Source organism: Anguilla rostrata, chromosome 14 (assembly GCF_018555375.3).
Source record: "Anguilla rostrata isolate EN2019 chromosome 14, ASM1855537v3, whole genome shotgun sequence".
NCBI lineage: Eukaryota > Metazoa > Chordata > Actinopteri > Anguilliformes > Anguillidae > Anguilla > Anguilla rostrata.
Genome location: NC_057946.1, coordinates 8,871,009 through 8,888,324, shown reverse-complemented (window position 1 = coordinate 8,888,324; position 17,316 = coordinate 8,871,009). Strand labels below are relative to the sequence as shown.

Sequence of the window (17,316 nt, the reverse complement as noted above, 5' to 3'; positions counted from 1 at the left end):
GGATTGTAATTGAATCGATACTATTGTTTATGGTAGATGCTCAGATCATGCTGACTGTCCATGTCCTCTTGTTTACAGGACTCCCCTTATCCCTTTATAGGAACTACAAAGGCATGTTTCTATCTTGATCTCCTAAAACAACCCTATGGATATGCAGGTCAGACCAAAATGAATGTAGCAGCATAGTCCTGTCCTCTAAATGCACTTCATAGTGCACTCACAGGGATATGCAACCCCCTGTGGGCCTCAACCCAGACACAAGCTGACTGACACAAGCTGAAATCAGTAACCATCATGTCTGTGCTTGGAAAAGGGCCAGGTGATGGACAGCTTATTGACAGCTAAGCAAAAAATGAAGAGATATTCTGAACACCAGCAAGAACTTCAGTCATGCTTAAAAGTAGTTGTCCATTTCATACATTTGTAACCAGTATGGTATAGCTCTTCTGTTCTTGTGAGTTTCTCATATCTCAATTACCTGATTATCCAATTATCTGACTGGTATGTGAGTACTTTATGTTTTTGTAAAAAAAAATATTGTTTAGTAATTTATTTATTTATTTTTCGGGGGAGACCATTTTCCCAGTGGAATGTAAAATAAATTACAGCCGCTGTGTTTATTTTCAGGACAAAAAAACCATAAAAGCCACAGAATTAAAGACAAATAGTGCTACATTTTATGAATAAAGTGAAAGTTTGCCTTGTCATGTGTTCAGGAGAATGGCAGGTGCTAAGCGCTGCCCTCATGGTGTGCGCCACGGGTGGTCGCACCGAATGCTGCAGCGCCGTACCAGGGCAACCAAAAAGCAGTTGACCCAGACGTACGGAAGCGGGCAGATGGGGCCCGAGGCCTCTCGCCATTGGTGTGAGGGAGTAAGACGTGTGCCATTTGGATCCCGCCTGCCACGCAATGCGCAGTGCGGGTGCTGAGCTCATTTTCAGAGGCTTTGAAAGCTGGACCCCAACAATGTGCAGTGACTCACGGCTGGTCAGGTGACACTGAAAGGGCTTCTCCAGACTAGCCACAGTGAGCAGTGTCATCAGTTCATCTGGGGGAACAAAAGCAGAGGCGATGGGCGATGCAGGGCACTCAGATGATGCCTACAGAGGCAAGCTTAGCTTCCTTTCCCCTTTGGAGGGAAGAAGGGGATTTTCTGCCATCTCATTAAGAGTACAGTGTGTCAGGTGGTCTTTGGTGCTTACTGATGTAGAGTGAGATTGAGAGTCAGAGACCTCTTGGAAAGATAAAAATGAGTGTAATCAAACTATTAAATTTTCATTAGATAGAAAGACATACATTGTCAAAAACTGTGAATAATTCAAATTAATCCTCAAAGGTTATCATAAGGGTTGTATTTTGGGAGAAACATTGGTGTAAATGCTAACAAGCAGGAAGTGAGCGTGTGTGTCCTTTTTATATGGTAAAGAAACAACTGGGTCATCACAAGGGAAGGCAGAGATGGCTCAGATAAACTGATCATAGGCCTACAGCAGTGTACTACAGTGAATACATATACAGTACAACTAAACAGTGTAAATAATGTGTTAAATAGCATATATATAAAATATAATAAGCTTAATCATTAATCATCTAGTCACTGATTTCACTAATAATGAATCTAATGTAATATTAAACTAGTGATTAATCAACATTATTTCTATAATTTCCACTTCACCATCTTGTTGACTGGGTCATTTTTGTGATGGATATCTTGCTCTTCCACATTGTTTTGAAATTTTAAAAAATCAGTTGTTTAAACTGGGATCATTGTCAGAATTCCTAATTCTCCCATTGATCTCCCCAGAGAAGGATGCTTCTCATAATTAATGGCCACACTGTGGTCAGTTGTTTCTTACCACATTGTTTCTACCTTAGTTAGGTACCAGCAAATTTGTAGAAGTGAAGAACAAAAATGTTGGATTATAGTGATAAAAGGTATTCACTGTGTAATGCTAAACTGTTTACAGTATTATCAAATTATGTTTTCAGTATGCCAACGTTGTATCATAAAACACAGTCAGGCTTGAAATAACAGTACAGAAGGAACACTGGTTATGCGTTGTGGTTTCCTCTCCTGGTGTATTATGTGCAAAGACAATACAATATGATATTGCAGCTGTTTTAGTGTTAATACTAGATGAGCACATTAATCATTTTGACAGTCTAATATTGAGATAGCCCCAAATGGGAAAGGAAATTAAGTTAACATACTGTTTTGAAAACACTTTATGAATCCAGTCATGGTATGTTAACAGGCAGCTCACCAATAATTGGATACAGCAGTCCTGAAATGTGTTCTTTAGATTCACAATGGCAGTATTCAGCCATCTTAGGGAATGAAATACATTTGCAGTAATATTATTATTATATTATTATATATTTAAGTTTGCATATGCAAATTTCTGTTGAAACTTATGCAAACACAAAATGTGGGGCTTTATTAAGACAACAGTACACACTAATATGTGTAGTACTGAAATAGATATGTGAATAATACTGAGCTTTGGCAATGTGCATTGTTGGAAGAGAGATTATTTTTAACATTAACATTTAGGACATTGATCATATTGCCATTATGTCAATTTGAGGTCAGGATTAGCAAGAGGTACTATGATTTACTGGCAAGACCATGTTCATTGAAAACCTTTTTTTGCCATCATACATGCACTGCAACCAATAAATAGTCTGTACTATAATTTGATTTGCAGGTTTGCCTACTGTGACATGCATTTTTGTGTTTAGGCTTTAGTAAAGATGGCAACATGACAGTGCTATGTAACACAGGTGTGCACTGTGCACAAGCTGGAGAGATTATTGTAGGACTGTTATCAGGGCATGGGCCTTTATTGCAAAAATCATTTGCTCAGTTCCTTTTTAGTTATGGATGATGAAAATCAGAATGGATGCTCACTGTTCTTCATTGCAGTATTAAACCGTTACTGAATGTATTGTCGTATTCTACTATCTTCGTATTGTAAGAAAACGTATCATTTTGAGAGTGATTAGTATTATTCAGCATGCCAATAACAAATCCATGCTTCCATCCCCACAATGCACTGTTGGGGACTCTTCAGAATGCAGAAAATAAATTAACTAAAAATTAGCTTTGGACTGAAGTTAATAAGCATTGTTGTAAATCATTGTTTACTTAAATTAGAGGTATAATTTGCAACAACAGATTCAAGCACATAAAATGGCCCTGACTGCTCCATATTGTAAAATCAAATCAGGCTGAACACAAATAAAATCATGACTTCGTAAAATACCAAATGTCAGATTTCTGTAATTGTATGAAGCATTTTCACCTCAGTCTAAAATAGACTAAATTAGAATTTGCCTAATGAGGCATTGCCATTTGGGTAGATGCACAGAGGAGTGAAGTGACACCTTTTTAGCTGGGTTAGTCTTACAAAATGGAGAAACAGCAAGTGGATAATAATACTACAATTATCCTCTCAGTCAGTCCACTCTGCAGCAGAATAATACAATAGTGACTAATACCACGCAATACCAACAAATGACCCTATGCATGTTATAATAAAGAGAGACAAAATGTCTTTTTATAGAATGTCTATCTTGAATGCAGTGGAATTTAAATGTCATGGAAATTATAGAGACATAATAGGTATCAATTCAGTCCAAGAACCGAGGTTAGAATTCTGAGGAATGGTTAACCATTTATCATTTTCACTTCCAGTGTTTCCCCTCATTAGTTTTTTTGAATGTGCATTACAGAAGCAGTAAGCTGTAAAGCTGTGAATTGCGCAGGCTGTAGGAACTAGCCAAGCAGTGAGCATTGAGTATGAAATGATTTCTCATTTGGGAGTAACCAGCATTTTGCTGTGTCCACTAATGCATTTGGAGCTGAGTATTTATGGTAAATGCACAATTCCCTACGGTGCCTTTGCTGTATGTAAGCAGCCTTAAATGCATTTATGAAATTATATTCCAAATTAGGATCAAAAATATATCCTGCACTTATTATAGAAATATTAATTCAACAATCAAAATGATGTATTTCTAAGTACACAACTACTGCATACATTTACTTGCATAAATTTACTCTACACTGCAAATACTTAAGGTACCAATTATATAGATAAGCATAATGTAACTACAGGCAGGCAACATTCATGGAATTAAAGGAAGCAGAAGCTGTTTCCAAAGAGGCAAAAAAAAAATGCTGAATTTGAAATATTGCTGTCTAAGCAATAATTTGATGAATCAGATAAAACAGGAAGTATACACAATTTTATTTCTTGACCAAATTAACCGTTTGTCAAATTTAGACCAGATATATGAAATTATTTGATTGACTGTCCAAATGAACACCACAGTTAAGTAAATAATATCTGAGGAAGAAATGAGACAACACGCAAATGGAATACCAGCACGTAAATATCTTAGGCAAAATTAAAGTGAAAACCGCCTTGTTCAGGGTAATCTTTCCATGTGGAATATTTAATAACACAGCATTTAATTGGTTAAATAAAAAAAAGGTGGTTAATATGGCAACGGTAATGTCAGTTTCTGCTCATGCTCTTCTGCTCCGAGCCTCATTGTCCTGACTGATGGCTGACTGGTGGCAGGCTGGTAATTGGATGTGTGCATGAAGAATAATGTGCTTGGAGTGTTCTCCAGGCCTCAGACTGCTGACACGTCTGTTTGCATAGGTCAGCCAAGTGAGACACTGCTGGCAAAAAAAAAAAGGTCTTTCACTTCATTCAGTTACAGTGCTGCTTCTCACACAAAATGCCACGGTAAAGCTTTGGAGAGAAATTATGGAGAGAAAGGGGTAAACTGTGCTTGGGAGTAAAATCCTAAGATGTTGTCTGTTGAAATGAGTATTTTGATTTATTTTAAGCCTTTATTAAATTCTTTGAGCATTTGAGCATTGTTACAACCATGGCCAGTGAGGTCTTGGAAGGTGTGCTTAAGTGAAAGGAATGTCGAGAGATTTTCTGTATAGTATTTGTTGTTATTCATTACATATTTGATGCAATCTATATAATCACATATAGAATTACAATACGCATATGTTACATTTGTCCCTTTGACACAGAGCGATTGATTTACTTGTATTTATGTTATTGCTTTCATTGGTTTTAAATAAATTCAATGTAGTACATTGTGGTTTGCTCAGTGGCAAGTGTCAAGTCCAGGTAGTCATGTAATGTTACCTATGCCAAAGTTATATGTTACCTACTGTATGCCATTACAGGATATTATAAACCTTGTGTATTATAAAGCACATGGTGAGTAAGTATTCAAATGAATATGTGACATATACTTAATATTTATTTAATCTTTAAGAAAAAAAAACGTTCTAACTCTTCACAAATGTAAAATATAAACATCTTTCCTAATATTTTATAAGCAAGAATTATATAATGCCATTATTTTTTTTCTCTCTTTATTTAAGGTCAGAAGATTCTGCACCACAAAAGCAATGTCCTGGAGACAGTGGTACTTATCAATCCCTCAGATGAGGCTGTCAGTACTGAGGTAAGTGTTTCTCTGAGAACCCAGCCTTTCTGACTGCTGTACTGATAATCAAAATTCATTTCTCATCAGCAATGACACCCACCCACCCAACAAGAATAGTCACAGTATGCACATTTACTAGCCAATGGTCATATTCTGTTTTTTTTAATTCATTGAATTAATTTCTAAGGAATGCTGTTACAAAAAGACACTGCAGACTGCTAGTTCGTAAATCACTGCAGTATTGTTTTCTGTATGTAATAAAATGTAAATAAAAACAAGCAAATACACATACTCAGTCCAAATAATTTAATTGGGTTTTAAAGAGCCAATTGGGTACCGAAGATAGTCAAAACAACTTTTAAAAAGCAAAATTATTATTTTTGGTAAACAATATTCACTTGTGCCAAATAGGAGTGCATTTGTCAAAGTACTCTTGGGTTCCTTGTCCCAAAATTTGTAAATTTGTGAACAGGGCTATATTAAAGTGTAACTAATGTATTTTCCCCTGAAAACATGATGGAATGCTAATTAATTCATGAGCAGCCACCACTTGTGCTCTGTATTCAAAATAATATCACACACCCATGTAGGTTTGCATGTTTCAGGCTGCCAAGGCTCAAGGTTATAGTTTGTTTAGATTTATTCTACACGTGGGAGTATTACATGCAACATATTAGTGCAAGCAGTACTAAGGTTATAATCATATGTTATACCTGAAGAATCCTGTGAAACATTTAAATGCAGAGCTATTCCACTTGTCTTGATTTTCCAATGATTCATTATAAACATAAAACTGGAAATATTTCCCTATTCTAACAAGCGGTATGGGCTTATTTTATTTATTTATTTATTTATTTATTTATTTATTTATTTCTTTCTTTCTTTCTTTCTTTCTTTCTTTCTTTCTTTCTTTCTTAAGTATGAAGCAGAAATTTAGGATTATATTTTTTTATTATGCATTTTTACTGATTGATACTTTCAAATTGTACAAGGTGTTTCATCGTCTGAGAAAACAATTTGAGAATGATCTACTCTGTTACCTCTTCCTTTATTTACAGGTTCGGCTGATGATCTCAGACACTGCAAGGCACAAACTACTCGTACTATCAGGACAATGTTTCGAAAACACAGGGGAGCTCATTCTTCAGTCTGGGTCCTTCTCATTCCCAAAATTCATTGACATCTTCACTGATCAAGAGGTGGGTGGCTGAAAAAAATGTATTGTCAGAACACTCTGAAATTCTATGGTGCATATTACAATGGCATCCATAGAATTACATGGACTGGTGCATTCCTAAGATATAATTTCTTCAACAGATTGGGGAACTGCTCAGCACTACACATCCAGCGAACAAAGCAAACCTCACTTTATTCTGCCCCGAGGAAGGTGACTGGAAAAACTCAAATCTGGACAAACACAACCTACAGGACTTCATCCATATGAACTTGAGCTCTGCCTTAATACTGCCAGAAATGGAAGGCCTCTCAGAGTTTACTGAATATCTGTCAGAGTCTGTGGAAATCCCATCGCCTTTTGACATGTTAGAGCCTCCAACTTCTGGTGGATTTCTAAAGCTTTCGAAGCCATGCTGCTACATCTTCCCGGGTGGTCGAGGAGACTCTGCCTTATTTGCGGTCAATGGATTCAACATGCTAATCAATGGGGGTTCTGACCGTAAGTCCTGCTTTTGGAAACTGGTCAGGCATCTTGACAGAGTAGACTCCGTTCTGCTGACACACATTGGAGATGACAACTTGCCTGGGATCAACAGCTTGCTACAACGGAAAATAGCCGAACAAGAGGAGGAGCTGTCCCAGGGTTCCACAGCCAACAGTGACTGGATGAAAAATCTCATCTCCCCAGATCTTGGAGTTGTGTTTCTTAATATTCCTGAAAACCTTGAAAACCCAGAGCCCAACTACAGAGTGAGAAGGAACATTGAGGAGGCTGCCTTCACCCTGCAATACTTGAACAAGTTGTCTATAAAACCTGTAACTCTTCAGAGGCCTGTTGGAAATGCCATAGACCCTATTATTTTATTTCAGAAAATGGGTGTTGGGAAATTGGAGATGTATGTTCTGAACCCAGCAAAAAACAGCAAAGAGTTGCAGTACTTTATGAAACAGTGGACTGGTAGTGAGAAAGACAAGGCTTCAGTGTTGCTTCCAAATGGAAAAGAGTCAGAGATGCCGGTGTCTTATTTAACCTCCATTTCATCATTGATGGTGTGGCATCCAGCTAACCCCTCTGAAAAGATTGTTCGTGTCCTGTTTCCTGGCAATGCGACACAATATAATATTCTTGAAGGCTTGGAGAAGCTAAAAAATTTAGATTTCTTGAAACAGCCTATTGTGACCCAGAAAGAGTTATCTTCAGATTTGGCACCAACACTGAAGCAAGCAAAACTAAAGCACAAAACCGATAGCAAGGAAAGTCTAAAATCAACCTCAAAGCCATCATCTAGTCGAGGAGTCAGAAAGGAATCCAAGGAAGAAGCACCAGAGAAAGCAAAAACAGACTCAGAGGTAGCCCAAGAAAAGACTCAAAAACTTGAGAAAAAAGAGAAACCTCCCATGAAGAAGGAAAAGGCAAAGACTACTGAGACAGACGCTAAGGCAAAGCCAGAGGAAATACAAAAAACCGAAACCTCTGAGAAAAAGAAAGAGATCAAAACAAAAGCAGCTAAGGAAAAGGTAGTTAAAAAAGAAGTCAAGAAAACCACTGAAAAGAAAAATGAAGAAAAAGAAGCAAAGAAGGAAGTGGCAAAGAAAGAAGAGAAGCTGATCATGAAGAAAGATGAAAAGATTAAAAAAGAAGAAAAGGTAAAGAAGGAAGAGCCCAAGAAAGATGCAAAAAAAGAAACTAAAAAGGATGTAGGAAAAGATTCTCCAGCAAAAGAAGGTAAGAAAGAACTAAAGAAAGATGACAAAGATGTAAAGAAGCCCTCTAAGGAATTAAAGAAAACTACTACCCAGGCAGATTCCAAAAAGCCTGTGCTAAAACCGAAAGTGCTGAAGAAGGAAGACTCATCAAAGAAAGATATTAGTAGTCCAGGAAAATCCAAAGATAAGGGAAAGATAAAAAGCTCTAAAAAAGAATCGAAGCCCAGTGAAGCCACACTTAGTGCTGGTGCTGCTGGTGCCGCTGTTGCTGTTAGTGCAGCTGCAGCAGCTTGCATTGCAGAGGCAATTGAAGCTGAAAGATCATTAATGTCATCTCCTGAAGATCTCACAAAAGACTTTGAAGAACTTAAAGCAGATGGGATTGTAGAAGATGATGGGACTATGCCTCAGACTAAGCAGGAAGATACAGCGCCTACTCATATGATACAGCATGAGGAAGTGGTCCTATGTAAAGAGCCTTCTAAGGTCGAGGAACAAGTGGCATCTCTGGATGAAGGAATAACAACTACTGAAGCTGAAGGGGACAGTGGAGTAACCCCAGATGAACTGGAGCCTAAAGGAAAAACCAGTGCTGATGCTAATGAGAAATTTGAAGATGAGGGCACTGGATTGGAGGAGTCATCAGAAACTGGAGACTATGAAGAAAAAGGAGAGACTGAAGATGTGGATGAACAGCAAGATCAGGATGAAAGGAAAGAAACACAGGATGACTTGTTAGGCAGCAAAGAAGAGGACCTGCAAGAAGGCAAACAATCAAAAGATAGTCTGGGTTCCAAAGAAAGAGATGACTTGGAAACTTCTGGGAAAGATAAAGATGAAGTAACAGATGATGAAATTGAAGAAGGCACAACAGCTTTGAAAGAAAGTGACTTCCTGCCAAAGATGTCTGAACCTCATTTTCTTTCAGCTGAACATGCCTTGATTCAAAATGAAGCCCTTCCAGATGCCTCTGAGAGTGAAGCAGCATCAGATGAAGAGAATCGAGATGAGCCACTTGAGGAATATACTGCCACATCCGGCCACACCCAATCTACTCTTGAGATTTCAAGTGTTCCAACACCAATGGATGAAATGTCAACACCAAGAGATATTATGAGTGATGAAACCACCAATGACGAAACTGAGTCACCCTCTCAGGACTATGCTAGGCTTGGAGGGGCTGTGCCATCAAGTATTTTTGACAGATCAAAGCTTTCTCCACTTCAAGACAGCCCAGAATCTGATCATTCGAAAAGCGATGCCACGGAAGGCATGGATTATCATGTGTCAGCCTCTACACTGTCTCCACCATCATCATTAGAAGAGGACAAATCCTGCAGACAGCTTCCTTCTGAAGATGCCATGTCAAAAGAGAAAGAGGGAGGATACAGATTAACGCTGGACACACCAGAAAAATTCAGCCTTGATACAACAAGTCTTAGTCCAAGTCCACCTTCACCACTTGTTAGGACACCTACCAGTGATCACAGTGTAAATTTGGATTTAACACCAACTGCTATAGCTGCACCAATTGAATTAGGAACAACTCTTTCTGGAACACAGGAAGTGGAGACTACAAACAGTCCAGATGATAAGACATTGGAGGGTGCCTCTTCTACTCAGTCCGCTCCTGGAAGTCCTGGCCATACACCATATTATCAGTCACCTGTTGATGAAAAGGCAAGTACACTACCACCTGAGACTTCTGTCAAAGTCCATGGACCAATCATTGTGGAAGTTACCAGTGACAAAGAGGAATCTCCCTCTAGAGTCAGTCCAATGGATGAGCCTGTCCCAGATTATGCATCACCCATTGAGAAGGTTCTTTCTCCTCTTCGTAGTCCACCACCACTGGGAGAGTCATCTCCAACAGAGGGGTTTCCAAATGCAGATGGAAAGCAACACTTCGAGCTGCCTCAGTCCCCTTCAGAGGTGAGCGATGACAAGAAGACATCAGAACAGTCTCAAAGTCCCTTAGCTGACAGCACCTCAGCCTCACCCACAACTCCACAGCCTGAGCAGGAGTCCTCAGATTTAAGACAAGGAATGGATAAAGATGACAGTTGTGTCCAGAGCGGCACACAAGAAAAAGGAGAGGAATCAGGGAAAGTAACAAGTGATCTGTCACCTGTATTAGTAGACTCCAGCTCCACTGGAGCATTTAAAGAGGATAGTAAAATGTCCATATCAGAAGGAACCTCTGAAAAATCAGGCACTCCAGTGGATGAAGTTGTAGCAGAGGATACATTTTCTCATATTGCATCTGCTTCCACTGCTTCACTTGCTACTAGTTCATTCCCTGAGCCAACAACAGATGATGTCTCCCCATCATTACACGCTGAGGTAGGCTCCCCACACTCAACAGAGGTAGATGACTCCCTTTCTGTGTCTGTGGGTCAGACTAAAATAACATTCCAGGAAACAGAAGTCTCACCATCTAAAGAAGAGAGCCCCAGGCCAATGTCAATTTCTCCAGATTTCTCACCCAAAATAGCAAAATCAAGAATGAGCTCCATGCAGGAGCCTAGGTCTCCTGAACAGTCCACAATGTCAATGGAGTTAGATCAAGAGTCCCCTGCTCACTCTTTAGCGCTTGACTTCAGCAAACAGTCTCCAGAACATCCAGTAGCTAGGGAAAGCCAACATATTACTGAGAATGGTCCAACAGAGGTTGATTACAGTCCTTCTGAAAGACTTGATAAGAAATCTGTGTCTTCAGTGGAGACCATTCTTTTCATAGAGAATGACTCTTCTCAGGCTGCTTTGGCTTCTCCTTCAGATGGCTCCCAGTCCACCCCATCTGTTAATACACCATCCCAGATTTCCACGCCATTTAAAGAGGAGGACCAATTCAATATCACAGACCCCAGTAAAACGTCTCCATGTTCCATTAAAAGCTCAGCTTCCCCAGAAAGTTTAATGTTGAAAGCTGAGGAAACTATACAGCAACTGGATAAGTCCCCTGCCACTCCCAAAATTTCATCCGTCACTCATTCTCCTCTCTCTTCTGACTCATCAGGGGTAGGTCCTGATAATGTGTCAATTAAATGCATGGAGTCCACTCAAAATCTGGAAAAGACTCCAAGTCCAAAAGCAAGCCCCTTTAGTGGCTCGCCACCATCAACAGATATGTTATTTAGCAGTGAAAGTTCTGTTGACCACAATGGGCAATCATTGAAAGACAATGAAGCTAAAGAAAAACATGACAAGTCACCATCCCTTCCAGAAGCAGGATCTCCTCCTTTTTCAATGTCTTCCTATTCTTGCTTTTCACAGAAAACAGAATTTGTGTCTCAGGTATCAGGGACTAATCCATTTCTGTGTGAGGAGTCCACTGGTCAGTCTAAATCCCCGGTGAGTCCTAAGATTCCATCTCCTTCATATTTACCACTTTCATCCAATTTGTCTGACTTTCAGGACAAGTTTAGTGCACCTTCACAATCTTCATCGGCATCTTTCTCACAAGTGTTTGAATCCAGTTTTTCTCAAAGTGAAGAACTAAAGAGGGACGAACAAGAAGACCAGAAGTGCGCAGGTGGCTCCAGAGACCCAGATTATTCTAAAAAGAGTCCCTCTCCACAATCTAGAACGGATGTTGATTTATGCTTGGTTACCTCTTGTGAATACCGGCACCCTAAAACAGAGCTGTCACCTTCCTTCATAAACCCAAGCCCTCTTGAATTCTACATAAATCAGGAGAATACTCTGGAAGAAGAAAAACCATTAGCTAAATCTGGGGGAGGGCCTCCACCACCTGGTGGGAAACACCATGCTAGGCAGTGTGATGAAACCCCACCCACTTCAATCAGTGACTCTGCTCCTTCTCAGACAGATTCAGATGTACCCCCTGGGACAGAGGAATGCCCCTCCATCACTGCTGATGCAAACATTGACTCTGAAGATGACTCTGAAACTCTTCCAACAGACAGGACCTTGACATACAGGCATGCAGACCCTTCTCCAGTCACCCTCCGTGATTCTGCACCCTCTCCACCCCATCCTGACGTATGCATGGTTGATCCAGAAGCCATGATAGCTGATCAAAACTTGTCAAAACCTTCAAAGAAAGAGGGAAGTGAAAAAACTAAGAAGAAAAAACTAGGAATGAAGTCTAAGACTTCCTCACCAGCAAAAAAGAGTGGCATTACAAAAACAAGTGCTGGTAAGGACTCGTCAGACAAATTTTCAAAGGTTTCATCTCCAAAGAAGAAAGAACCCTCACCATCTAAGTTGAATGTGAATGTTGGCGGAGAGGGAAAAGATGCCAAAAATGCATCAAATACCTCTGCCTCAAAGGGTGCAAAAACAGCTACATCAGGTAATCCCAACACTTTATGGACTGATTTATATAAAGCAAGATTATTATTTAGCAGAGTTTTTATGTACATGTCTGTAGGCCTGATAGAGGTAAAACAAATTTGTTTTTATGGCCTGTATTTGTTCCTCTTTTTACACAGTGTGGCTGTAATTTTATCTGAGTTACTGCTCTTATTTTCTATGTTAGTAGAAAAGTAAAATAGCTAGTGCCAGAGCTCCCCATCACTACATGACTGTAAACCTACCATAAGCGTTATGGTAAAATGCTAATCATTTTTTGATACTGGGGCTATATGAGTCCTGTGATTGCTGTCCTTACTTGTACATTCTGCATAAATCATGATTTTTTTTTCATGAAACTTTTTTTTGACTGTTTTTCTGGATTGAAGGCTCTGGCAGTGGTAAGACCACTGGAGGGATGTCCATCCCTGACTGCCCCCCAATGTACCTGGACATGGTATACATACCAAACCACTGCAGCGCTAAGAATGTTGATGCTGAGTTCTTCAAGCGGGTGAGGTCGTCTTACTACGTTGTGAGTGGTAATGACCTGGCTGCACAGGAGCCCAGCAAGGCTGTCCTGGACTCTCTTCTGGAGGGAAAATCTCAGTGGGGCAATAACATGCAGGTATGACACTGAGCTCTAGTGACTAGACATGTGATCTAGTGATCTTACAGCAAACAGAACTATTCTTGAAGTCAAGGGGTATGTCTGTGATATGCATTTGCAAAAAAGTAAGCATAAAGCTGACAGGGGTGAGAAATATCAACCCATTCTGAGATTGTGAGCTAAACAATATAGCAAATCATGCATCTAATAGACCTGGCTACATAACAAGGTTACCCTGAAGGTTGTGAGGGGGCATTCAACAAGGGGGCATTCAATTGACTTGTTTGGTGAAATGGTAGGGGTTTACTCTTTATCTCTGAATTGTGACTCTTTCCACTGACAGGTCACTCTGATCCCAACCCACGACTCAGAGGTAATGAGGGACTGGTACCAGGAGACCCACGAGAAGCAGCAGGATCTCAACATCATGGTGCTGGCCAGTAGTAGCACAGTGGTCATGCAAGATGAGTCCTTCCCTGCGTGTAAGATTGAGTTGTAATTCATAATCTCCATAACCACATTGCACAGACGCAGTGCTTTAACTTGCAAAATCCTCAGTGTAAAACATGGAAATACAAAAAAAAAAAACTGTGAATCAAGGGTAAAAATATTTAAAATGAAATCTATAAACATGCTGATACAATGTACTCAGCTAAGGCAAACATACTTTATAACTAAGGCACATTCCCCAAACCACCAGTAATTATTTGAAGTTACATTGTTTAAAAAAAAAATATATATAATGAAAATTTGAAACCCTTTCTATAGACTGTTAGTATAATACTACAAACCCCAATCATGAAGCATGTCCATAGGCCTAGAATGGTGTGTGCAAACGTTTTTGTTTTCCAGAAAAGGGAATGTCAGAATAGATGAAATAGTGATCATTACACAATGCTAATTAGCACTGATAACAGTGGTAGAAACAGAGAAATATAATTACTAGAAGGGTTCTATGCCACCCCCGCCCCCTCTTTCAAACCTCTCTATAATAAAGTGCTTAAGTATAATCTATAATACTGTAATCCTGCATCTACAGAAGAGGCTGCTGGAATACCAAAGTACCAGCAACTATTCCTACTGTGTACATCCATTTAGGATGTCAAACTGGAGTTGACAGCATCCTACATATCAAAGAGCACTAAAACCTATGTAGACAAAAGTATTCATTAATATTGGCTTTTGCCCTAAAGCATAAACCAAAAGATAATGGTGTACACATTTTCTGCCTTAGAATGTTACCTGAATGTATAAGATACTTTATGCACGTAATGGATATAGAGAAACAGCAGGCGCATGAGTTGAAATAATTGGAATGATAGTCAACGTCAATTGCCCACCATCAAGGAATTATCTTCAAGATACTGGAACAGCTCTGTGTATGTGTATTGTGTGTGTACTACAACCATGACATTTGAGCGATCTCATAGGTAAAATATTCTTAGCTGATTGAGGGACCCTATGGAATATAATTTAACAGCTTGGAGATGAGACCATTGACCATATTTGATCACTATAACCTTGCTGGGTTTTAATTACTTTGTGAACTTAATGGCACTTAGAGCAGAACAAATGCTTTTCTATTGCTTGCTAAGCAGGAGTTCTGCTTTTCATTAGTGCACTAAAATGTGGCCATTCAAAATGAATTAAGATTAGAAAACATAATTAAGAACATCTCACTATACAGTAAGACTTCACCTATCTCTTCTGCCCAGTGCATAAGAATAACTCTACCATAGTCTTATTCTTATACACTGTATGGGTACACTGGTGGGTATACTTTTTCAGCGGAAAGAAAGTCCACGCAAGGCATACATTAGCATTGCAATAAATATTAGCAGTATTGAAGCCGACAGCTATATTTCAGTTCCCAGATAACTGTCTTACCACAGTGAAGCCTCATTTCATTTTTAAATGATTTATGATTTCATTTATGTTTTTCACTACTTTTGGACTGAATTCAATTCTGTTTTTATTTAATTTGTTGGAGAAAAAAATCATATTCAAAAAAGTATTTTGATCCATCAATGCCTTGAACAGAGAGGGATTTTTAAGCTGCTTTTTATGTGCAGTTCTGCTCTATAGGCAACACATAATGAAATAGGTTTTTAAATGTAATTTCCCCAATTCATCTGATAGTTAAAACTTAATTTAGTGGGTATCATTAAATTTTCTTTTCTCATAATGTCAGAGGGAAAAAACTTGAATGTGGTGCATTTGGCTTTGTTTATGAAGTGATATGATTTCCAAACCTTTGGACTTTTTCTTTTCAAACTGTACTATAATTATAAATAACTTTGTGGCAGGGTGAATGGTTTGGATGGATTTGCATGTGCAATGTAAAATACTGAACATTTCTTTTTTTAATGCGGGGAAGACTGGAACTGCCAGCGAAAAGTAAATAAAAAACAGGGCCATTGTAAAGCTATAATACAAGGAACTCATTCACTGGCTATTATCAGAACTACAGCTATCATAAGTCTTGTACACGGCAAGTGGTGATCATTATTACAACATAAAACATGATCCACCGTGTCCAAAATAGTGCCTGCATCTTTGGACGCTGTTCTTCAGTTAACTGCAAACCCTTTTTGCCAGAACTCTCAGTTTCTCTATGTAACCGCCGAACTGTATCCTTCATAAACATTGAACATCATTGTCATTATAAAGCCTTGTCAGATATAGCAGAGCTTAATTTAAACTTGCTGATGGCGTGGGGAGATGCATCAGTGTGTGTATGCTATGGGATTATAACTGAACTCTTCATTTTATATATATATATATATATATATATATATATATATATATATATTTACACAAGGATTTGCAGATCCATGATCTCAACAAACATAATTGCAGACCGTAACAAACAACTGAAATGACATTGTTAAATACTGAACATTTCACTACAGGAAAAACTCTGAATATTAGTTGCAGCATAATATTCCATCGACAAAACAACTTGGACTTTCAATACTGGTATCATCGCCTCTTCAGTACACTGGACCTGACACAAGAGTGACACAACAGCTTGCAACAGTACCTCTAACCACATGCATGAGCATCCAGTCACATCACTGCTAACAGACAAACTGCAGAAGTCTTGACCTTTCCTCTTATTCTTTCTCCTCCTGGGTGATTGTTAATGTCTGTCTGCAGCTGTGTATGGTATACGTCTTGTAATCCTTCCTATCCTTTTCCAAGTCATAATGTAGAGGCTAGTTTCCAGTAAAAGTATTACTTAGTGCTTTTATGATATTTGTGTGCAATATCTCCTCCCACTGAGGCATTTGATGTAAAGGGAAGTACTATTAAAAAAGAGGGGAAAAGAATTTGTGTGAAATTCATTTATCCATGTTGGTCGTTTCCACTACTAAATATGTGTGTCTGTCATGTCTGTGTGTTTGCTGCATATTGACCCAGTTTTAGACTGATCCAGTGAAACAGGTCTACAGACAGGCTACCATGAATATGTCATATGAATGATGACACAATTGACTTTGAATGAATCACTGGGTAGCCAGGACAACATAAATACATCTTTAACCAAAGGAAGGTACTGAAACACTGTCTTAAGAATGAAAATTCTATAACATATTTTCAATTTTTCATTATGCATTTCAAATGTGCCTCTTTTTTCTCTTTAAAAAAAATCTCACCACTCACTGAATAGCTGGCCAAATTAGAAATCACAGATCACTTCTCACTGCATCGTAAACAAATAACTGCAACATGACCAGATGCGGCTCACATGGCACTTTATATTATGTCATGGTAAATGGAAATCTGTCTAGAGTATTACATTAATTAAGCCATGTTGTAAATGTACATAAAATACATATATAAAAGATATGTAAAATATATATAATTAAGTAAATTCATATTACTTTATTTAAATGGAAAGTCATGCCATAAAAACAGACCTTTGGTAAGCAATGATTTATTACATAACAGCAATGTTATGATTGCGGACTATTCATAGTATTTAAAAAAAGAACTTTGTCCTCAACAGTAAATG

The 17,316-nt window shown here is 38.6% G+C and overlaps 1 protein-coding gene across 1 annotated transcript in view; it reads left to right on the top strand.

The window, feature by feature from the left end:
• map1b (microtubule-associated protein 1B) overlaps positions 1-16,630 on the top strand; it is a 28,718-nt gene extending 12,088 nt beyond the window's left edge. The window contains exons 3-7 of the mRNA XM_064309137.1: positions 5,424-5,506; positions 6,547-6,687; positions 6,806-12,689; positions 13,078-13,316; positions 13,642-16,630. Of these exons, the coding sequence (XP_064165207.1) occupies positions 5,424-5,506; positions 6,547-6,687; positions 6,806-12,689; positions 13,078-13,316; positions 13,642-13,797 (6,503 nt within the window). The 3' untranslated portion in view covers positions 13,798-16,630. The remainder of the gene's footprint in view (positions 1-5,423; positions 5,507-6,546; positions 6,688-6,805; positions 12,690-13,077; positions 13,317-13,641) is intronic.
• The last annotated feature ends 686 nt before the right edge of the window (positions 16,631-17,316 follow it).